The sequence below is a fragment of the Taudactylus pleione genome, unplaced genomic scaffold, assembly GCF_031769625.1.
Source record: "Taudactylus pleione unplaced genomic scaffold, aTauple2 ptg000905l, whole genome shotgun sequence".
In the NCBI taxonomy this organism is placed as follows: Eukaryota; Metazoa; Chordata; class Amphibia; order Anura; family Myobatrachidae; genus Taudactylus; species Taudactylus pleione.
This window is the reverse complement of record NW_028285306.1, coordinates 793504-817047: the sequence shown is the minus strand read 5'-3', so window position 1 is coordinate 817047 and position 23544 is coordinate 793504. Positions and strand designations below refer to the sequence as shown.

General features: G+C 52.6%; 1 protein-coding gene across 1 annotated transcript; it reads right to left on the bottom strand.

Moving 5' to 3' along the window:
* Positions 1-1552: 1552 nt before the first annotated feature.
* Positions 1553-18877, bottom strand: WBP11 (WW domain binding protein 11). Its single transcript, XM_088459318.1, has 12 exons — positions 18734-18877; positions 12743-12856; positions 11917-11948; positions 10779-10872; positions 9692-9888; positions 9120-9253; positions 8370-8566; positions 7548-7736; positions 6083-6187; positions 4531-4830; positions 3069-3242; positions 1553-2237 (listed from the first exon to the last, which is right to left on the bottom strand). Exons 2-12 carry the CDS (start codon positions 12804-12806, stop codon positions 1810-1812), a joined length of 1914 nt encoding a protein of 637 aa, XP_088315444.1. The 5' UTR covers positions 12807-12856; positions 18734-18877; the 3' UTR covers positions 1553-1809.
* Positions 18878-23544: the final 4667 nt, after the last annotated feature.

The following is a 23544-nucleotide window of genomic DNA, read 5'->3' as shown; positions in this document are numbered from 1 at the left end:
CACCCCACACTGCCCCGCCTCCTCTCCTCCTGCCTCCCCACACTGCCCCGCCTCCTCTCCTCCTGCCTCCCCACACTGCCCCGCCTCCTCTCCTCCTGCCTCCCCACTGCCCTGCCTCCTCTCCTGCTGCCTCCCACACTGCCCCGCCTCCTCTCCTCCTGCCTCCCACACTGCCCCCCCGCCTCCTCTCCTCCTGCCTCCCACACTGCCACCCCCGCCTCCTCTCCTCCTGCCTCCCACACTGCCCCCCCGCCTCCTCTCCTCCTGCCTCCCACACTGCCCCCCCCGCCTCCTCTCCTCCTGCCTCCCCACACTGCCCCCCCGCCTCCTCTCCTCCTGCCTCCAACACTGCCCCGCCTCCTCTCCTCCTGCCTCCCACACTGCCCCCCCGCCTCCTCTCCTCCTGCCTCCCCACACTGCCCCCCCGCCTCCTCTCCTCCTGCCTCCAACACTGCCCCGCCTCCTCTCCTCCTGCCTCCCACACTGCCCCCCCGCCTCCTCTCCTCCTGCCTCCAACACTGCCCCGCCTCCTCTCCTCCTGCCTCCCACACTGCCCCGCCTCCTCTCCTCCTGCCTCCCACCTCATCTGCACTACACCATAACAGAAGCAGCAGATACTAAGCAGAACACTCACTGCGGTACATCCCAGCATCCTATTCCCGGCAATGTCAGATAGTTATAGCTAAAAGGAGGCTGGGATGTGGTGCAGGAGGCTGGGTGTGGTGCAGGAGGCCGGGATGTGGTGCAGGAGGCCGGGATGTGGTGCAGGAGGCCGGGATGTGGTGCAGGAGGCTGGATTTCCATTAGGAGCAGAGACGCACACGTTTATGTTCCCCATGTTACATAGCTGCCTGCCCCCACGCACTCCCTGGCCACGGTGGCTGAATTTTGAATGCCAGAAGAAACATTTTAATAGTTGACCAATAGGAGCCTCCGATGCGTCGTCTATGTAAGACCAGTTGGTTTCAATGTTAATACTTAAAGTTTTACAACGGACGAGCCCCAGGCCCAGACCGGTCAGACTATTGACCATCGTTACCCTCTTACAGCAGTTGTGTATTTCCCTAGTAGTTCTAGTATCATTGAGCAATCTATAATTCCAATTAAATTATTACTAATTATACAATGAAAAAGGAAAAACCACTGACGAGCAGGATGGGCGACGGAATAATCCTCCCTAATGAAAGATGGCTGCCAGGGAAGACGCACGGTCACAGTGTACATACTATGCTACCGGTCTCCTAGCACCGACCCTTACAACTAAATGCCCACAACGACCTGGAGGGGGGCGAGTTCTGTATTACAGGTCGTCCATAGGATGCTGAAAAACGGCCCAATGAAAATATATTTGCAGGGAAACCACATCTGGGACCTGGGACAGTACAGTTACTGAATGAATAGCAGAGGGGCCATGTGCATATAGACTACACATATTCCTCTGCTCCGATACACAGACATACGAGGGGAGGAGAGTAACTGGGCCTGGAGGCTTCTCTCAGTAACTAACATCAATTCACCAATACCAAATAATAATAAAGGACTGACTTACACATTCTATTTAGGACATGTTTAATACTAGGAAATTAAAAAAAAGATTTGGAAATGGTCAACACAATAGACCTAGATCGCCAACGGTCTGGTGGGAACAGTCTGACCACAATCCACGGTGTCATCAGAGGAACACAAGGGGATCAGCGATCCCTATTACACACAGTCTTGTTGATGGTTCGCACAACGTCACATGTTCAAGAGGTGTTGTGGGAAGTTTAAATAGGACGACTTCTAATTAATAGTACATATCCCGTAGCTCTAGAGAAGCCCTTCCATCTCTTTCATGAAGGCTTCGTACATATCGTCCTTGGTCTGCACCGGCATCGGCGTTCCCATCTTGGGACCGGCTTTGGCCACCGGCCTGGTCACCTCCTCCTCCTGTTTCCTTGGCGGAGGAGCAGCTCCGGTGCCTTTGTTCTCCCTGCGCACGCGGAGGGCAGTTGGAACAAACCGCGTCACCTCCGCCTTAGGGTTTGTGATCTGCGGTTTGGCGCTGATCGTGGCGGTGGCCTTCTTCTCAATGGTGGCCCCACTTTCGTCTGACTTGGGTCTCTGTATCAAGCTGGGAGGCGCACTTAGCACACCTGGGTTTGCCAAAGGGGTCGGAGGGTAAAGGCCTGGGGGTGCTGAGCCAGGAGGAGGAACCAAGGGAGGGCGCATCATTGGACGAGGAGGAGGGGGCATGCCTGAGGAACAAAGAGAACAGGCGCATGTTACAGGGGTGAAAAAGCCAAAATGCAGAAATGTATAAAGGATTTTCTGAAACAAGAGATCACATAAAAGTGTATACACATTATATATAGTCACACATTATACAGTCACACACTATATATAGCCACACATTATATATAGTCACACATTATACAGTCACACACTATATATAGCCACACATTATATATAGTCACACACTATATATAGTCACACATTATACAGTCACACATTATACAGTCACACATTATACAGTCACACATTATACAGTCACACATTATACAGTCACACATTATACAGTCACACACTATATATAGCCACACATTATATAGCCACACATTATATATAGTCACACATTATATATAGCCACACACTATATAGCCATACATTATATATAGTCACACATTATATATAGTCACACATTATATATAGTCACACATTATATAGCCACACATTATATATAGCCACACACTATATACAGCCACACACTATATATAGCCACACATTCTATAGTCACACGTGTTTTTATATATATATATATATATTCCCACATTATATAGCCACACATTATATACAGTCACACATTATATACAGCCACACATTATATACAGCCACACATTATATACAGGCACACACTATATACAGTCACACTATATATAGTCACACACTATATACAGCCACACACTATATACAGCCACACACTATATACAGCCACACACTATATACAGCCACACACTATATACAGCCACACATTATATACAGCCACACATTATATAGTCACACACGTCCGCTGATGCAGGACAAGTTACCTGGGGGTGCTGGCGGAGGCAGGCGAGGGGGTGGGCCACGAGGTGGGGGACCTGGTGGCAAGCCAGGAGGAGGACCTGGAGGGGGACCAGGAGGACGACCGGGTGGAGGTCCTGGTGGTAACAGGCGTGGCGGAGGTCCACGAAGACCAGGGGGTCTCAAAAATGGAGGCGCTCCTGTGGCCAATAGAAAACATTATAAAGGAAGAGTCAGCTGTTAGGGTGTCAGTAACTACATTGCGGCTTTTACAGTAACCAGATCGTGTACAAATGATCTATTCATACATGTAATTAACCCTCTAATGGATAATGTTACACTTTGTGCTCCAAGCGTCCCGCAAACCGGTTTTCTTTTTCCCCCGAGGGGACACAGATTTATTTGGTAGATTATTTAATCAAATATAGGCGATTATTATTTTCCCTCTGTACTTGTCTGATGCAAACACATGAAAGGTTCTCGTCTTAGAATTCTTCCAGTGCCTGTAAAAGTGATCGTTATGGTGCGTACACATGGTCAGATTTAGCAGGACGATATAAACGATAACGATATCGTTAGATCGTTTATATAGTCCATTTTTTAGCCCCTTCCAACCCCCAAATGACGGACGATATGCGGGCATGGATGGTCGATAACGATAATCACCCGTGCATGCAGTCCAACCTGGTCGATATCGACCAGGTTACTATAGGGATCCGCGAGTGTTATCGCGGGTCGTTTAGTTGTTTGGGGGTTGGTGCTGTGCTGGATGTTCGATAACGATCATCCAGCACATGCAGGACAATCAGACGACGATATCTTTATCATTGTCTGATCTGACAGTGTGTATGCACCATAAGTTGGACTCTATCAAGTACAGTTCCACTGTGTGCTCCCTCTTCCCCAGAACTATTTTATCTCCCCCAAGTGACAACTCCTTAAGACTGCTCACACCTGGGGGTTTATTAAGGTAAAGTCCATTATATACATTTCCCCGTCCCAGGGACAACTAGACGCTGAAAATGTCAGTGTCCATGTACAGGAAAACATATCAAAGCTTATAAATTACGGAGCAGAATAATATACATATATTTGGCAGGTTTATACCTGACCATATGCCTCCCATGTTATGTAACTAGACAGACACTTCCTGCAGAAATACACAGCTGAGATTGGTCTATTCATACACAGGGGAGGGGCCAGTGATGTCACAGCAGCTCAGATGACTGCAGTCTTAGCTTCTGGACCTCTGGGTTGCCATCTGAACAAGGTCCTAAAAAAGTGTGAGGGGCTTTAGCTGCGCACGTGTGTGTACGTGGGGGTGGGGAATGCAGGCCGGTAATACCTTATTACTATTAACAACCAACACTGCAATGGCTCCTCGGGGTATTACTGAACAGTGTATTCTAACCTTTATGGGTCATACGTGAAAATATCCAGCATAGGCCTGTGGTTCTAACTTTACATTCCCACCAATATATAGATTACCGGGAGGCGGCCCTGGTGGCATTCCTGATGGAGGACCGGGAGGTCGAAGTGGTGGAACTGGAGGTGGGCCGAGGGGAGGTGGTCCTGTCATGATGGAGGGTGGCATCTGCAGCGGCGGTGGGGGGACATTAAGAGGTGGAGGCACCGTAATGGGTGCGGAGGTGGCGCTGGTTTCTGAGTTCTCAGCTTTAGACTCCTCGGTGCGCTGCTCGTCCTCGGAGCCGGAATCCTCCTCGGATGATGAGCTCGATAGATATTCCTCAGCGTCATGATCCTCGTCTTCCTCCGTCATCTCCTGACCTGCAGAGACAGCAGTGTACATAGGATGCATTGTACTCACACATAGCTACACCAACGCATCTCTACAGCTGTGGAACTACAAGTTACAGCATGCCCTATGCCTACCTCTGATTTGCATACATATGGGTTAAAAACAGAAAAGTCCCTGAGTCACAGCTTTCTTATTACACTAACAAATGACTGGAGGATCTGTAGCTATCACTGTCCCTTTATATACTGGAGCTGCTACCATTAGTCCGGGGTGTAGTAGGTATTACAGCCGGATGCAGGGCCGGCAGTTCAAATCCCGACAGCGGTAGCCCGGCAAGGGTAAAAATCCCAATCGTCCCTAAGGTTAAGTATCGCTAACCTAATTAATCCCCCCCCCCCCCAAACCTTCCCTTAGGGGTGCCTAACCTCCCCAAGTGCGTAACCCTAATCCCCCCTTCCCCTAGCCTAAACCTGACCCTCCGGGGGGGTTGTGTGTCTAACCCTAAGTCCCCCCGGGAGCCCTAAACCTAACCTCCTATGCGCTCACAAGCAGGTCGAGACCCGGATAGCGAAGGGCAGGGCACTGTTAGAGCCGAAAGCACTCTGGGGCTTGCGACAACGAGACCCTACCACAAGGGTCTCGTCGCAAGCCCGATGGTCTTGACCATCGCGACCATCTTCCTGCCTACTCGCTATAGCTGTGGGTGGTCACCCACAGCTACGCGGGTGGCCAGGAGGCCGTTCAAAAAAAAAAAAATAGCCCGGCCCTGATTCAGAGCGAGCGCTCTGTCAGCGCGTCCGGCACTGAATCAGGGCCTGAGTCTACAAATCTGGATGGATGCATAGATAGATATATCTCTCTACCTCATATCTATCTATCTATCTCTACCTCATATCTATCTATCTCTACCTCATATCAGTCTCTCCCTAACTCATCTCTCTCTCTACCTCATATCTATATCTATGAATGTTAACGAAAGTGGAAACAAGAACAGTGACAGCAATTCTTCCCAGGTCACCAGACCTTACCTTAGCAGTAAGTAAACACAACGAGGAATAAAAGGGTTTCCCCAATATATGGCAATTCTTATATTGTGCGACTGGAGGAAGGGCTGTTCCCAGCACCAGGTATGAGGATATTGGACCAATCCACTCCAGTACACTATTATTGGCGGAAGTGAGTGAATACGGCCCCCAGGAGTATAATGTCAGTAGTTGGGGACAGGAGAAAAGACAGTACATAGATTGGGGCAATGTACAGCACAGCTACAGAATAACTTACCAGCCATACGTAACATCATGGCCTGTAGCGGGGTCAGATCCTTCACGCTTTTCTTCCTTTTTTTGCGAGACTTATCTGGTGCATCAGCAAAACGCACGCTGTGACCTGAGGGTGAAACGCGTCAGCCAGAGACCTTCGTATCAGGGTATGAACAAGAATAATATAAATAGTGAGAATACACCCTTGGTGTCAATACAGGTATAATGGTTAATGATCTGCGGTTGTGAACTAATCATGGCATTATGTATTCGGTATTATAAGAACGCACAGCCTACTGGAAAATACAAATAATATCACATGTCATTCTGCCATTGCGGCTCCTAATCTCCCAATGGCAGGAAATCAGAGGGGCTGCTGACCATAGAGACACACAGGACTCCCAGTCTTAATACAGTCATACACTGTGCCGATTATCGGCCTGATCAGCAAATTATTGTCTGATCGGGCCGATAATTCCAGTGTATAGTGCAACCGAGCAGCAATCGTGGGACATGAGAGATCTTGCAGCGTGCCCGACAGATGCAATCATTGCGGCTGGGACCTGACAGAGGATACACTCACCATCGGAAGTACAGACCGATTATATGACAGTGGGCCTGATTCAGACCCGGTCGCAAGTGCTGAGCGCTCGCAACCGGGTCGATGGTGGCCCAGAGCGCATGCGCACGAAGGAGCCGGCTCCGTCGAGCGCATGCGCGAGACCCCGGATAGCGACGGGCAAACCGTCGCTCCGGGTCTCGCTCCAAAGGGGGCGTGCTGTCGATGTTGAGTGACAGCACGCCCCCTTTGGTGGGCGGGCCGGGGTGGGGGAGCCGAAATCTCTCTGGGGCTTGCGGCCACGAGACCCTACCCACAAGGGTCTCGTCGCAAGCCCAATGGGTTAGCTATAGCGAGCGGCCAGGAAGATGGTCGCGATGGTCAAGACCATCGCGACCATCTTCCTGGCCGCTCGCTATAGCTGTGGGTGGTCACCCACAGCTACGCGAGCGGCCAGTAGGCCGTTCTAAAAAAAAAAACCAAAAAAAACTACCTGATTCAGAGCGAGCGTTCTGTTAGAGCGTCCGGCTCTGAATCAGGCCCTGTGTGCGGCTATAACAGACAATTTGTCTGTCTGTGTGATGGGGAGTTTTATCTCAAGGTGTATGGCCAGCATTACATTCTACCTCTTAGCCCCCCGTTTGTCTATTATCACCCAGAATTGTTTTATTCAGGGTTCTGCTCCCAATTGTAAAGTGCTACGGAACATGCTGGCGTTATACAAGTAACTATTACAAATAATTTAAATAAAATAATATTTTTCTTACAGTAGCCTATGCCTGATAAACATTTCTCCTGCAGGAACATATTCGTATTAGACACAAAAAGCTCCTGGACCCTTCGTTGTGTTAATGTCAGTGCAGAACATTAGGCAATGAAATCTGCGTCTGGTGCCGGCGGAGCCTCCAGGGTGAATGTTGGGACTTACTTCCCTTCTTGTCTACGCTGCTTTTCCTCTCATCTTCCCGAGTATAATCGGTGCTGTCACTGTCCCTCCCGTCCGACTGATTGCTGTCACTGTCCTCGTCGCTGCTGCCTTCATCCTCCTTGTCCTGCTCCATCTCATTAGCATAACCCTCATCTTCACTTGAGCTGGAACCATCGAGACCCCTTTGCCCTGCGTGGAACAGAGACCGCAAACCGATCGTTAGGAGCAGCAGAGTAATAGCAAACAGATTTATAATGTGTCACAGGGCCGCAACAGTTTCAGGCAGAGGAATCGCATCACTAAATAAAATGTTATCGGTAATAAAATGTACATCCCGCCACGCATGCAAAAACAGTCACTTTAAAAGATAACCAGAAATTGTAGTCACTTTTAATGAAGTGCAGTACCACATTACAGCCAGAGGGTGGCACTATTGCATTGTGTCTTATCTAGAATACTTGTTACCGAAATGATATCACAGAACAGAAAGTTTGAGAATGCGGAACACCTTACATGCTGGAGAGACAACAGATCTATATTATATATTTAATGATCTACTACAAAGAGAATAATAGTGGAAAAATATTTCTGCCAGATGCCAGCAGAAGGTCCCAGAAACAGCCGTGTAAGGATTTAATTATCGTTAAAATATGGATCCAAAAACATACTACTATAGGGAGCTATTCAGGAGACAAACCGATGATGCAGGGGTATATAATGTGCTCAGGTAGACTTGATCCTATATTACATGTGTTACCGGACCAGTGTTCAGTCCCCCCAGTCTCACCCTGTGCACCGTAATCAGACATCCAATGTCCTCACCTCTGTCAGGGCTGTACCGCTCATCTTCTCGTCTCCTCATGATGTTTTCCAACGCAAACCCAACTTTACGCCCATACATTTGCAGTACTTGGGGTGGAGGAGGACCTGGAGGCGGTCCAGGGGGCTTTTTGCCCGGGGGTAAGCGGGGAACGCCATGCCCTGGTGGGAAAGGCAGGGATACACCACGCCCGGGAGGCCTGGAAATGTAAAGCAGGTCAGGACAGATGTAATAGGAGAGTTGCGGTTATGCTACGTTATATATTACCGTTCATGTACTTTTCTCCGCAGCACAATGAGACCAGTGACCGATATAGGAATTTGGCCACAATCGTAGCTTCTAATTCAGGGGTGAGGAACCTTTTCTCTGCCGAGGGCCATTTTAATATATATAACATTATTCGCAGGCCTGGTGCAGGCCACGCCCCCTTCATGTGATGTCACAGGGGCACGGGGCCACAATCGTCAACAGCAATGCCTGGAGCATCCTGAGGATGATCCGGGGAGCTGTAAGGGCAGCGGTGTGACCGTCTGAAGCATCCTAAGGATGCTCCAGGTGGCACGGCTACATAGATTCTGGCTTCAGAGCGCCATTATAGGCCTCCTGCTATCCAGATGAGGCTAGCAGAAAAAAGCTCCGAGGGCCAGACCAAATGATTCCGAGGGCCTTATACGGCCCCCGGGCCTGAGGTTCCCCATCCCTGCTCTAATTTAACAGCATTATGAATGTGGTGATTAGATCTTAGTTATTACCCGTAAGCGGAGGTCTTCTTCAGGATGGAGGGCGGCTGGGCTCCTGGTAGAGGAATGTCTTGAATTAGGATATTGGATGGGGCGTGGGGCAGGTCCGGTAGCGGGATACTCTCCACCTCCACGTGCTGGGCATTCTGAGCACAGAAATACACTGGTTACTGGATGACTAAATCACTGCACTCAGCAATCACTAACGAGGAATGAAGGGCTACTAAATACAGATTATTCTACATCTCCGTCTTTGCTGATTACTGAAGGCGGCTCGCAGACGTCACCACTCAGGAGAGACCCTCTTATCTCCTCCCAGAGCCCTCACGTCCATCTTACTGCTGTGCTAGAATCCTGTCACTACATCGATGGGTAGTATAGAACCATGTTCAACACATACATATGTATATTACACACAGATATACATTATATATGTAACACGGCATGAAGGTGCGGCACTCGGGTCTCGATAACGGCAAATAACAGCAGTTTTATACATCTACATTTCAGTGCTGCTTTATTTGCACCGTCTTCAGTTTGTACAGTAAAAGTAAAGGCCTAATAGTCATCCCAGCTACACAAACCTTCACAGCATCAAAATACTGACTGAGCTGCGACCGCTTGTGCTCGTAATCCAGCTCAATCTTCCGCAGCTCTTTGTAGGTTTCCGGGTTTTCCTTCTCGTACAGACGCAGAATCCGCTCAAACGTCTCCCGTAACTTTTTACGTTTGTCTTTCAGGACTTTCTCGTTGAGCTGCGGCTGCTGCACGGGGTTAAATTCTGTAGGAAAAAAGAGAGAGAGCGAGAATGTATCTGTCTTCACACTCATTATGTTCCTCATGTCCTCTAATGTTCTATAAGTGGGTGAGAAAGGATTACAACCCTGCGCCCCTCATAGAAAAGTACTGAATGCATTGGGGTCTGATAATCTTCTCTGCCCTTCTCAATGAGGCACTACCCCATGTAACTAGGACCCCTACCCTAACCCATGATCTGACAGCAGGGTCCTGGAAGGAGAAGAACAATGACTGACACTGCGCCTAATTACTGATGTGTGAGGACCTGAAAGTCGAGTTACTTGTGTCATAATAGAAAGAAAGTCCTATATTACATTCAAAAATAATGAGATCACAGAAATACAGAGGGAAACTCATAGGGCGAGATTCTCACTAACATGCAAAAAGTGACAATAGATCAACTGAATTTGGTTTATTTACAGAATGATTTGTGGTTTCCAGTATTTCCTCATGAGGAGGTTGTATGCAATGCAGATAGTTTATATGTACTCTATAGCTGCAATACTTTCCCTCTGTGGTTGTCCAATCAGAATGTATGATCATATTACAGGAATGTTTCCAACTACCAGAAAGGGCTAGTGCGTTATTAGTCTGGGGGCACGGGGTGGTAAATAGGGAGCGTGGGTGAGGTCACTGCGGGCGATGGCAAGAGACGGACACAACTTATTCTGTTCTCTCGCAGCTTGTGCAGGGATTCCGTAGAGAATATTCAGCTTCACATTTGGGGCAATTAAGGTGAGAAAATAGTTGAGGTTAGACTGTTATTATGCCCCAGTACTAAATACTGCCCCCTCCCCCCAGTGGTTACAAGCTGTTACTGCGTCCTTACCAGCTGCTACAGGTGATGAGGAACCAGAGCAGAACGACACTCACCCATCTCATCAAGTTTCTCCATATCCCGGATTATCTGCTTTGGATCTTTCATTTTCAGCACAGCGGCTCTGACCATCATCCTCTGCTTCTTGTTCTGCAATGGGAAGAGACATGAAGGCGGAAACCTGTACGCGCAGGAAGAGCCCGGCTATGTGCACGCGCAGGAAGAGCCCGGCTATGTGCACGCGCAGGAAGAGCCCGGCTATGTGCACGCGCAGGAAGAGCCCGGCTATGTGCACGCGCAGGAAGAGCCCGGCTATGTGCACGCGCAGGAAGAGCCCGGCTATGTGCACGCGCAGGAAGAGCCCGGCTATGTGCACGCGCAGGAAGAGCCCGGCTATGTGCACGCGCAGGAAGAGCCCGGCTATGTGCACGCGCAGGAAGAGCCCGGCTATGTGCACGCGCAGGAAGAGCCCGGCTATGTGCACGCGCAGGAAGAGCCCGGCTATGTGCACGCGCAGGAAGAGCCCGGCTATGTGCACGCGCAGGAAGAGCCCGGCTATGTGCACGCGCAGGAAGAGCCCGGCTATGTGCACGCGCAGGAAGAGCCCGGCTATGTGCACGCGCAGGAAGAGCCCGGCTATGTGCACGCGCAGGAAGAGCCCGGCTATGTGCACGCGCAGGAAGAGCCCGGCTATGTGCACGCGCAGGAAGAGCCCGGCTATGTGCACGCGCAGGAAAAGCCCGGCTATGTGCACGCGCAGGAAAAGCCCGGCTATGTGCACGCGCAGGAAAAGCCCGGCTATGTGCACGCGCAGGAAAAGCCCGGCTATGTGCACGCGCAGGAAAAGCCCGGCTATGTGTACGCGCAGGAAGAGCCTGGCTATATGTACACGCAGGAAGAGCCTGGCTATATGTACACGCAGGAAGAGCCTGGCTATATGTACATGCAGGAAGAGCCTGGCTATATGTACACGCAGGAAGAGCCTGGCTATATGTACATGCAGGAAGAGCCTGGCTATATGTACATGCAGGAAGAGCCTGGCTATATGTACATGCAGGAAGAGCCTGGCTATATGTATACGCAGGAAGAGCCCGGCTATATGTATACGCAGGAAGAGCCTGGCTATATGTACACGTAGGAAGAGCCTGGATATATGTATATGCAGGAAGAGCCTGGCTTAGGACACGCTCTCACCTTCTTCAGTTCCCTCTTCCGCGCCTCCTTCCCTGCAGAGAACAGACAGAACACAGACTGTGAGACACCAGATTATCAGAGGGATAAGAACGGCCATCTCCCCTTTATAACAACAAATGACAATATTACAGATTCCTACACTCATACGGAATTTACTATACATCTGATACTCTGATACATCCAGTTCCACTGTTACTATGTAGGTTCCGTATATGGGGCCGCAGATACTTTGTGGCGCCTTAGTTATAAAAGATGATAATCACATATATTCCATTACATCTTCCTGAGGAGATATAGCCGTCTACAATGTTACTGGCCAATAACAGCAATGACGTGTAAAGGGGCAGCAGGTTGGGTGGAATTATATCAGACAGGGGCCACACTACCCCCAGCTAGGGGAACTCCCACCATCAGCCAGCTGTGTACACGCCAATACTTCCCCCACAAGGGGTAACTCTCCCTGGGAAGAGCTGGAGCTGAACTGTGGTCTAGGGAATACAAAGCAGCGGAAGCTGCCGGGATGTGTCAGAAATGATTTGCTGCTGTTATAAGTGTGATATAACATAACACGGGACCCACACACTGACTGCAGATATCAGCATGGACCTGTCTATTCTTACTATAATACCCTATGCAATCAATATTTGTTACCTAGGAAACTGCAAGCATATTACACTGCCCCCTAGAGTCACATGAGATAAGGATGCTATACCATGAGTTAGCCAAGCAGATATAGATTATATAGATCAGTAACACACAGACTGACATCTTACTGTACATAGATTACTTGCTTCTTACTAGATAAGCTCAGGAACATGTCACTTACGTGCTTGATCGGTGGGATTCATGAACTTCCCACTCTTGGTGGAGGAGGTGGATCTCCGCCCCATCCTGCCGCAGATCTCTTACGCCCACCCTGCCCACTGAGAAATACGGCAACCTGCGAAATGATGGTAACCCAAAGCTGAGTATGACATATAGTAATAAATGATATATAATATTAGTGATAATTCATTTATTATTAACAGTTATTTATATAGCGCACACATTACGCAGAGCTTACAGAGAACATGTCAGTCAGTCACATCAGTCCCTTGCCCCATGGAGCTTACGATCTATATTCCCTGCCACACACCAGGGTTCACACACACACACACCAGGGTTCATTTTTGTCAGAGTATCAATTAAACCTACCAGTGTGTTTTTGGATTGCTGGAGGAAAGCCACACAGGACACAGGGAGAACATACAAACTCAACATAGCCTTCGTGGGAATCAAACCCAGCAATGCTAACCACTACACCAACCGTGCCGAGGTGCGTCAGCATAAAATGACTGAGAACTTGACGATGGTTCTCTCTCTCTCTCTCCTGACCTTTTCCCTATGGCTCATTTACACAAATACACTTGGAAAATAGGTAATAGCATTAATAATGTATAATAATGCTTTGTCTCCAATGCCTCGTACACACTGATAGTGCCTCTTCGTGTGTGTGTGTGGTGGAGGCATTAAAGTGAGATGGGTGAAGTGTCCTCTGCAGTTCCCACAGCATCTTAGAGCCGTATTAAAATTCAGCGGACCCGCGATACTTTACCACCTCCCGGACTTTTCGCCTACATTCCGTGTTTTGCAGGCGGAAAAGTATCACGCATGTGTCCGCATATCCCCGTATTCAATTTGAAAGTACGCAAAGACGGGACCCGGTGAAACTGAAACAAGCGGAAAGTCCTGTAAGATTTGGGGAAATCAGCCTGAGACCCCCCAAAAGATGCTCTGACATGGGGGTTCCCTATGGTACCCCCCGATTTGGCTTGCTGAAGGTATTTGGTGTTTTTAAACGGGCTCAATAGCTGCTAAGTAGCGTTTTTCTATACGTGGTGAAGAATAGCATTAAAGAGGTTTTTTTGCAGAAAATAACTTATCCCAACAAATTTGGGGTACTTGAAAATGGGGGACAGCATATTTAAAAGGTGGTAAAGTGAAGTTTAAAAAAAATCGAGCGAAATCCACCTGCCGCAATCCCCTGCAATGAAAAAACACCTGGGGCGTACTTGGGGACCCCCCTGGAGTCTAGTTTGCTAGTTTTTAACTTTGTCCCCCCAACATTTTTTTTTTCGCCCCCATATTGAAAGTTATTTTTTTGGGGTGTTCTTAAGTCTTTTTTAAAAAAAATTTGACGCAGTTTACCTTTAGGGGACTGTCTGAAGGCTGCACGGGGGTTCCCATATCGTTGCACCCCAAAACCCCAATTCTGCATTTTTTTCCGCCTGCTATTCATAGGCGAAACTTTTTCGCCTATTACATTGCATTGAGGCGGAAAGTCTTTCAAATTGAATACGGCGATACTTTTCCGCCTGGCGAAATGACCGATCTCGGCTTTACGCTCCAAATTGAATACGGGCCTAAGACTGATATGAAGCAATGTATGGTGGAATGTTAGAGAGATTTATCTAAAGGGGATCTTAGGCCAGCGCTAATCAACGTAAGCAAAGCAGGCATCGAAATAGTGCGTAAAATGTTTTAGGTGGATTAGCACAAGAATACTCCATGACCGCGGCATCGCTGACTTGTGCGTCGCTCCTCGCTGACACAGCCCAGGACATTCCCTACAACATGTGGGCTATCTACACCCAGCGTATCAGAGATCCCATCACAGGGATACACCCAAAATAAAAAATAATGCCCTCTGCGCCTAATAAGTAACAAATGTATATAGTAAACTTCTCTATCACTGAGTCAGAAAACATAATATATTCTAGAGCAGTATGTCTGGCAAGTACGTAACAGCGTCAGGTTCAACGCTCCAGAAAGCAATGATGTTCTGAGAAATACAATGGCTCATTCCTGCTCCCCCAGAGCTTATAATCTATATTCCCTTCCACATGTACACACGGATAGTCCCCTCACCCCAGCTCTCCCAGACAGACCCCCTTGTCCCAGCTCCTGCCTTAGCTCCATCAGACAGTCCTCTCGCCCCAGCTCTCCCAGACAGACCCTCCTATCTTAGCTCCATCAGACGGAGTCCTCTCGCCCCAGACCCTCCTATCTTAGCTGCATCAGACAGTCCCCTAGTCCCAGCTTTCCCAGACAGACCCTCCTGTCTTAGCTTCATCAGACAGTCCTCTCCCCCCAGCTCTCCCAGACAGACCCACTTGTCCCATCTCCATCAGACAGACCCCTCATCCCAGCGCCCCCTGACAGCCCCCCAGACGACCCCAGTCTCTCCAGACAGGATCCTCATCCCAGCACCACCAGTCCCAGCGTCCCAAGTACACCATTCCAGTGCCTGCAGAGCGCTTCATCCCAGCTCCCGAAGACTCTTATCCAAGTTCCAATAGGGTATGCGCACCCCAGCACTCCCAGAGTGCCCCCAGCCCAGTGCTCCCCCGCAGAGCGCCCCCCACCCCAGCGCTCCCGCAGAGCGCCCCCCACCCCAGCGCTCCTGCAGAGCACCCCCCACCCCAGCACTCCCGCAGAGCGTCCCCCACCCCAGCAGAACACCCCTACCCCAGCGCTCCCGCAGAGTGCCCCTACCTCAGCGTTCCCGCAGAGCATCCCCACCCCAGCGCTCCCGCAGATCGCTCCCGCAGAGTGCCCCCACCCCAGCGCTCCCGCAGATCGCTCCCGCAGAGTGCCCCCAACCCAGCGCTCACGCAGAGCCTCACCACCCCAGCGCTCCCACAAAGTGCCCCCCACCCCAGCGCTCCCCACCTAAGCAGAGCACTGCTACCCCAGCGCTCCCGCAGAGCGTCCCCCACCCCAGCGCTCCCGCAGAGCGTCCCCCACCCCAGCGCTCCCGCAGAGCGTCCCCCACCCCAGCAGAACACCCCTACCCCAGCGCTCCCGCAGAGTGCCCCTACCTCAGCGTTCCCGCAGAGCATCCCCACCCCAGCGCTCCCGCAGATCGCTCCCGCAGAGTGCCCCAACCCCAGCGCTCCCGCAGAGCCTCACCACCCCAGCGCTCCCGCAGAGTGCCCCCACCCGAGCGCTCCCGCAGATCGCTCCCGCAGAGTGCCCCCAACCCAGCGCTCACGCAGAGCCTCACCACCCCAGCGCTCCCACAAAGTGCCCCCCACCCCAGCGCTCCCCACCTAAGCAGAGCACTGCTACCCCAGCGCTCCCGCAGAGTGCCCCTACCTCAGCGTTCCCGCAGAGCGTCCCCCACCCCAGCGCTCCCGCAGAGCGTCCCCCACCCCAGCGCTCCCGCAGAGCGTCCCCCACCCCAGCGCTCCCGCAGAGCGTCCCCCACCCCAGCAGAACACCCCTACCCCAGCGCTCCCGCAGAGTGCCCCTACCTCAGCGTTCCCGCAGAGCATCCCCACCCCAGCGCTCCCGCAGATCGCTCCCGCAGAGTGCCCCAACCCCAGCGCTCCCGCAGAGCCTCACCACCCCAGCGCTCCCACAGAGTGCCCCCCACCCCAGCGCTCCCCACCTAAGCAGAGCACCCCTACCCCAGCGCTCCCGCAGAGTGCCCCTACCTCAGCGTTCCCAGAGCGTCCCCACCCCAGCGCTCCCGCAGAGCGTCCCCCACCCCAGCGCTCCCGCAGAGCGTCCCCCACCCCAGCGCTCCCGCAGAGCGTCCCCCACCCCAGCGCTCCCGCAGAGCGTCCCCCACCCCAGCGCTCCCGCAGAGCGTCCCCCACCCCAGCAGAACACCCCTACCCCAGCGCTCCCGCAGAGTGCCCCTACCTCAGCGTTCCCGCAGAGCATCCCCACCCCAGCGCTCCCGCAGATCGCTCCCGCAGAGTGCCCCAACCCCAGCGCTCCCGCAGAGCCTCACCACCCCAGCGCTCCCACAGAGTGCCCCCCACCCCAGCAGAGCACCCCTACCCCAGCGCTCCCGCAGAGTGCCCCCCACCCCAGCGCTCCCCACCTAAGCAGAGCACCCCTACCCCAGCGCTCCCGCAGAGCGTCCCCCACCCCAGCGCTCCCGCAGAGCGTCCCCCACCCCAGCAGAACACCCCTACCCCAGCGCTCCCGCAGAGTGCCCCTACCTCAGCGTTCCCGCAGAGCATCCCCACCCCAGCGCACCCGCAGATCGCTCCCGCAGAGTGCCCCAACCCCAGCGCTCCCGCAGAGCCTCACCACCCCAGCTCTCCCACAGAGTGCCCCCCACCCCAGCGCTCCCCACCTAAGCAGAGCACCCCTACCCCAGCGCTCCCGCAGAGTGCCCCTACCTCAGCGTTCCCACAGAGCGTCCCCACCCCAGCAGAATACCCCTACCCCAGCGCTCCCGCAGAGTGCCCCTACCTCAGCGTTCCCGCAGAGCATCCCCACCCCAGCGCTCCCGCAGATCGCTCCCGCAGAGTGCCCCAACCCCAGCGCTCCCGCAGAGCCTCACCACCCCAGCGCTCCCACAGAGTGCCCCCCACCCCAGCGCTCCCCACCTAAGCAGAGCACCCCTACCCCAGCGCTCCCGCAGAGTGCCCCTACCTCAGTGTTCCCACAGAGCGTCCCCACCCCAGCGCTCCCGCAGAGCGTCCCCCACCCCAGCGCTCCCGCAGAGCGTCCCCCACCCCAGCGCTCCCGCAGAGCGTCCCCCACCCCAGCAGAACACCCCTACCCCAGCGCTCCCGCAGAGTGCCCCTACCTCAGCGTTCCCGCAGAGCATCCCCACCCCAGCGCTCCCGCAGAGTGCCCCAACCCCAGCGCTCCCGCAGAGCCTCACCACCCCAGCGCTCCCACAGAGTGCCCCCCCACCCCAGCGCTCCCCACCTAAGCAGAGCACCCCTACCCCAGCGCTCCCGCAGAGTGCCCCCCACCCCAGCGCTCCCCACCTAAGAGCACCCCTACCCCAGCGCTCCCGCAGAGCGTCCCCCACCCCAGCGCTCCCGCAGAGCGTCCCCCACCCCAGCGCTCCCGCAGAGCGTCCCCCACCCCAGCAGAACACCCCTACCCCAGCGCTCCCGCAGAGCATCCCCACCCCAGCGCTCCCGCAGAGTGCCCCAACCCCAGCGCTCCCGCAGAGCCTCACCACCCCAGCGCTCCCACAGAGTGCCCCCCACCCCAGCGCTCCCCACCTAAGCAGAGTGCCCCTACCTCAGCGTTCCCACAGAGCGTCCCCACCCCAGCGCTCCCGCAGAGCGTCCCTCACCCCAGCGCTCCCGCAGAGCGTCCCCCACCCCAGGAGAGCACCCCTACCCCAGCGCTCCCGCAGAGTCCCCCCACCCCAGCGCTCCCGCAGAGCGTCCCCCACCCCAGCGCTCCCGCAGAGCGTCCCCCACCCCAGCGCTCCCGCAGAGCGTCCCCCACCCCAGCAGAACACCCCTACCCCAGCGCTCCCGCAGAGTGCCCCTACCTCAGCGTTCCCGCAGAGCATCCCCACCCCAGCGCTCCCGCAGAGTGCCCCAACCCCAGCGCTCCCGCAGAGCGTCCCTCACCCCAGCGCTCCCGCAGAGCGTCCCCCACCCCAGGAGAGCACCCCTACCCCAGCGCTCCCGCAGAGCGTCCCCCACCCCAGCGCCTCCACTCCAGCAGAGCACCCCTACCCCAGCGTTCCCACAGATCGCTCCCGCAGAGTGTCCGCACCCCAGCACCCGCGCAGTGCCTCCAGCCCAGCGTTCCCACAGAGCGCCCCATACCAGTTCCCACATAGCTCCATCACAATATGATTAGGAATCTGTATGCAGCAATCAGACTGTAAGCCTTACTGGGCAGGATCCCTGTAATCATGTCATTTAAAGACATTCACAAATGTGAGGAGCCATCTGGGCGGTTGCTATGGGTTACAGCACCAGTGAAGCCTTATATAACATTATCACAGTATAACCGGGCCCAGGCACCTTATATGACCACCAGCCCCAGGATGCGGCCTCACCTCTGCGGCAGCCGAGCCCTTCACTTCCCCGCTTCCTCCAACATTCACCCTGTACACTTCAATTCATGTGCACACCCCTCTTCCGCTTCCGGGTGACACACACGAGGGACAAGTCTAGTTCCGGGGTCACAGCAGCACGCCGCGCGATCTCTTCGCCGGTATGGTAACACCGTGCCCGGGTCACTAGAGGAAACAATTATTATCCCTTTGGTTCCCAGCGGCGGCCATGATATTGGAGACCTCGCTGAGCCGTGTCAGTATAGCGAAGGTCCCCCAGAAAATGGCCGTCTGTCAGCTACACCACGTCACCTGGCAACAGGCGCCATGTTTGTACACCCACCTGAAGCCTAGTGGCGGCCATATTGGTACATTACTGTGCTCTGTGACTAAAGCCACTCATCATAAATTCACAACTGTTTGGGAGAGCAAGAAGTAGTGGCTATGTATGAAAGGCAGCCAGTACTTATTGCTCTCCCCATTACTAGCTCACTATCACATGGGCCGTATCAGCCCTCCGCAGCTGCTATGGAGTTATTCGGCCATTGGTTGTACATAGTGAGCTCTCAGAGTCCTGTTATTGTCCAAGTTACTAGTACAGAGCATACTTGCCTACTTTTGAAAAAGTATTTCAGGGCATACTTGCCTACCCTCCCGATTTGGTCGGGAGCCTCCCGAAAACCGGGTGCAGCTCCCGGCCTCCCGGGAAGCTTTTCCCAGATTTTCTGCTGCTGCTGCCTCCATGTGGTCATGTTGTTCATCAGTCACTGGTACAGGTTGAGTCTCCCATATCCAAAATGCTTGGGACCAGGGGTATTTTGGATATCGGAATTTTCCGTAGTTTGAAATATTTGCATACTATAATGAAATATCTTGGGAATGGGACCCAAATATGCACACACAATGCATTTATGTGTTATATACACCTTATACACACAGCCTGCAGGTAATTTTATACAATATTTGTAATAATTTTGAGCATCAAAAAAAGTTTGTGTCTATACATGAAATTCATTTATGTTTCATATACACCTTATACGAGGGTTGTCCAAAAAGTAATGCCTAAATGCTCATAACTCTAAAATAATGCGCAACATTTATTTGAAACTTTTTCAGTTTGTAGTTTAATATATCTGCTAGCTATACATGTATTTTTGTTTAGGTAGTCCAAGAAATACCATGGAATCCAAGATGAAACAAAGAGTCATCATTGAATTTCTGGAAAAAAAAAGGCTGCAGTGCTACAGAAATCCACAGAAGACTGAAAAAAGTGTATGGTGAGCGTACAATTGACTATAGCAATGTCAGAAGGTGGATGAAGTGGTGGCAGACCATCAACTGCAGTGACAGCAGAGAACCAACACAAAGTCAATGCCATGATTCAGAAAGACCATTGTGTGACCATCAGACCATCAGAGATATCAGTGATGAACTTGAATGTAGCCATGGCACTGTCGAAACACTAATCAATGATTTGGGATTTTGTAAAGTGTGTGCTAAATGGGTTCCAAAGCAATTAACCGGGGATCATAAGGCCCAGAGGGTGGAAGTGTGCAATGACCTTTTGACCAACTTTGAAGCCAACCCTGAGACGTTTTTGGAAAATGTCATTACAGGAGATGAGACCTGGGTATTCCTTTATGACCCAGAAACAAAGGCCCAATCAAAACAATGGAAACACCCAAGTTCACCTAGGCCAAAAAAGTTTAAATCACAGCAATCCGTAAACAAAGTTATGGCTACATTCTTCTGGGATTGCAGAGGTGTTATTCTCATCGATTACTTGGAAAAAAAACAATCAATCAACAGTGATCGATACATTATTACACTTAAAAAAGCAAAAAAAGGTCAACAATTCCACTGTTAAATGTCATCTTACACCATGACAATGCCAGACCTCACACTTCGATGGCAAAATCTGCGGCCATTGCCAAAATGAAGTGGGCAATAATGCCACATCCACCATAGAGTCCTGATTTAGCCCCTTCTGACTTTCATCTGTTTGGCCCTCTCAAATACTGTCTCCGGGGTCAACATTTTGAAGACATAGAGGTTGTTAAAATCGTCATACGTTCCTGGGTCAAACACCAACCACAGGAATTTTTCCAAAGTGGATTCACAGCTTGGGTTGAGAGGTGGAGAAAATGTTTGAGGGCAGATGGTGAATATTTTACTAAGACTTCAAAGTATTTTACTGCAAATTTTCCAATCTGTGTCTATAATAAAATTTTAGTTGTGAGCATTTAGGCATTACTTTTTGAACAACCCTCGTACACACAGCCTGAATGTAATTGTTTACTGTATTTTAATGATTTTGTGCTTTGAAAAAAGTTTGTGTACATTCAACCATCAGAAAGCAAAGGTTTCACTTTTTCAGTCATACTAAAAATATTCCGTAATTCGGAATATTCCGTATTTTAGAATATTTGGATATGGGAGAGTCAACCTGTAAAATAATCTGCGTGTATCAACTTTGTTTCATATACAGAGGAGTATGACACCACAGCATACTTACTACTGTCCCAGAGTGTCGGTTGGGTCCCCTGGACTCTTGGTAGAGTACACCAGTCTCCAGCATGCCTCCCTCTGCAGCCCACTTCCTGAGTGTCAGGTGGGTCCCCTGGACTCTGGGTAGAGTACACCAGTCTCCAGCACGCCTCCCTCTGCAGCCCACTTCCTGAGTGTCGGTTGGGTCCCCTGGACTCTGGGTAGAGTACACCAGTCTCCAGCACGCCTCCCTCTGCAGCCACATCCTGGGTGTCGGTTGGGTCCTCTGGACTCTGGGTAGAGTACACCAGTCTCCAGCACGCCTCCCTCTGCAGCCACTTCCGGAGTGTCGGTTGGGTCCTCTGGACTCTGGGTAGAGTACACCAGTCTCCAGCACGCCTCCCTCTGCAGCCACTTCCGGAGTGTCGGTTGGCTCCTCTGGACTCTGGGTAGAGTATACCAGTTTCCAGCACGACTCCCACTGCTGCCACTTCCGGAGTGTCGGTTGGGTCCCCTGGACTCTGGGTAGAGTACACCAGTCTCCAGCACGTCTCCCTCTGCAGCCACTTCTTGAGTGTCGGTTGGGTCCCCTGGACTCCTGGTAGAGTACACCAGTCTCCAGCACGCCTCCCTCTGCAGCCCACTTCCTGAGTGTCGGGTGGGTCCCCTGGATAGAGTACACCAGTCTCCAGCATGCCTCCCTCTGCAGCCACTTCCGGAGTGTCGGTTGGGTCCCCTGGACTCTGGGTAGAGTACACAAGTCTCCAGCATGCCTCCCTCTGCAGCCACTTCCTGAGTGTCGGTTGGGTCCCCTGGACTCTGGGTAGAGTACACAAGTCTCCAGCATGCCTCCCTCTGCAGCCACTTCCTGAGTGTCGGTTGGGTCCTCTGGACTCTGGGTAGAGTACACTCGTCTCCAGCATGCCTCGCTCTGCAGCCCACTTCCTGAGTGTCGGGTGGGTCCCCTGGACTCCTGGTAGAGTACACCAGTCTCCAGCACGCCTCCCTCTGCAGCCCACTTCCTGAGTGTCGGGTGGGTCCCCTGGATACAGTACACCAGTCTCCAGCATGCCTCCCTCTGCAGCCACTTCCTGAGTGTCGGTTGGGTCCTCTGGACTCTGGGTAGAGTACACAAGTCTCCAGCATGCCTCCCTCTGCAGCCACTTCCTGAGTGTCAGTTGGGTCCTCTGGACTCTGGGTAGAGTATACCAGTCTCCAGCACACCGCCCTCTGCAGCCACTTCCTGAGTGTCGGTTGGGTCCCCTGGACTCTGGGTAGAGTATACCAGTCTCCAGCACACCTCCCTCTGCAGCCACTTCCTGAGTGTCGGTTGGGTCCCCTGGACTCTGGGTAGAGTATACCAGTCTCCAGCATGCCTCCCTCTGCAGCCACTTCCTGAGTGTCGGTTGGGTCCCCTGGACTCTGGCTAGAGTATACCAGTCTCCAGCATGCCTCGCTCTGCAGCCACTTCCTGAGTGTCGGTTGGGTCCCCTGGACTCTGGGTAGAGTACACAAGTCTCCAGCATGCCTCCCTCTGCAGCCACTTCCTGAGTGTCAGTTGGGTCCTCTGGACTCTGGGTAGAGTACACAAGTCTCCAGCATGCCTCCCTCTGCAGCCACTTCCTGAGTGTCAGTTGGGTCCTCTGGACTCTGGGTAGAGTATACCAGTCTCCAGCACACCGCCCTCTGCAGCCACTTCCGGAGTGTCGGTTGGCTCCTCTGGACTCTGGGTAGAGTATACCAGTTTCCAGCATGACTCCGTCTGCTGCCACTTCCGGAGTGTCGGTTGGGTCCCCTGGACTCTGGGTAGAGTACACCAGTCTCCAGCACGTCTCCCTCTGCAGCCACTTCCTGAGTGTCGGTTGGGTCCCCTGGACTCCTGGTAGAGTACACCAGTCTCCAGCACGCCTCCTTCTGCAGCCCACTTCCTGAGTGTCGGGTGGGTCCCCTGGATAGAGTACACCAGTCTCCAGCATGCCTCCCTCTGCAGCCACTTCCTGTGTCGGTTGGGTCCTCTGGACTCTGAGTAGAGTACACCAGTCTCCAGCACACCTCCCTCTGCAGCCACTTCCGGAGTGTCGGTTCGGTCCCCTGGACTCTGGGTAGAGTACACAAGTCTCCAGCATGCCTCCCTCTGCAGCAACTTCCTGAGTGTCGGTTAGGTCCCCTGGACTCTGGGTAGAGTACACAAGTCTCCAGCATGCCTCCCTCTGCAGCCACTTCCTGAGTGTCGGTTGGGTCCTCTGGACTCTGGGTAGAGTACACTCGTCTCCAGCATGCCTCCCTCTGCAGCCCACTTCCTGAGTGTCGGGTGGGTCCCCTGGACT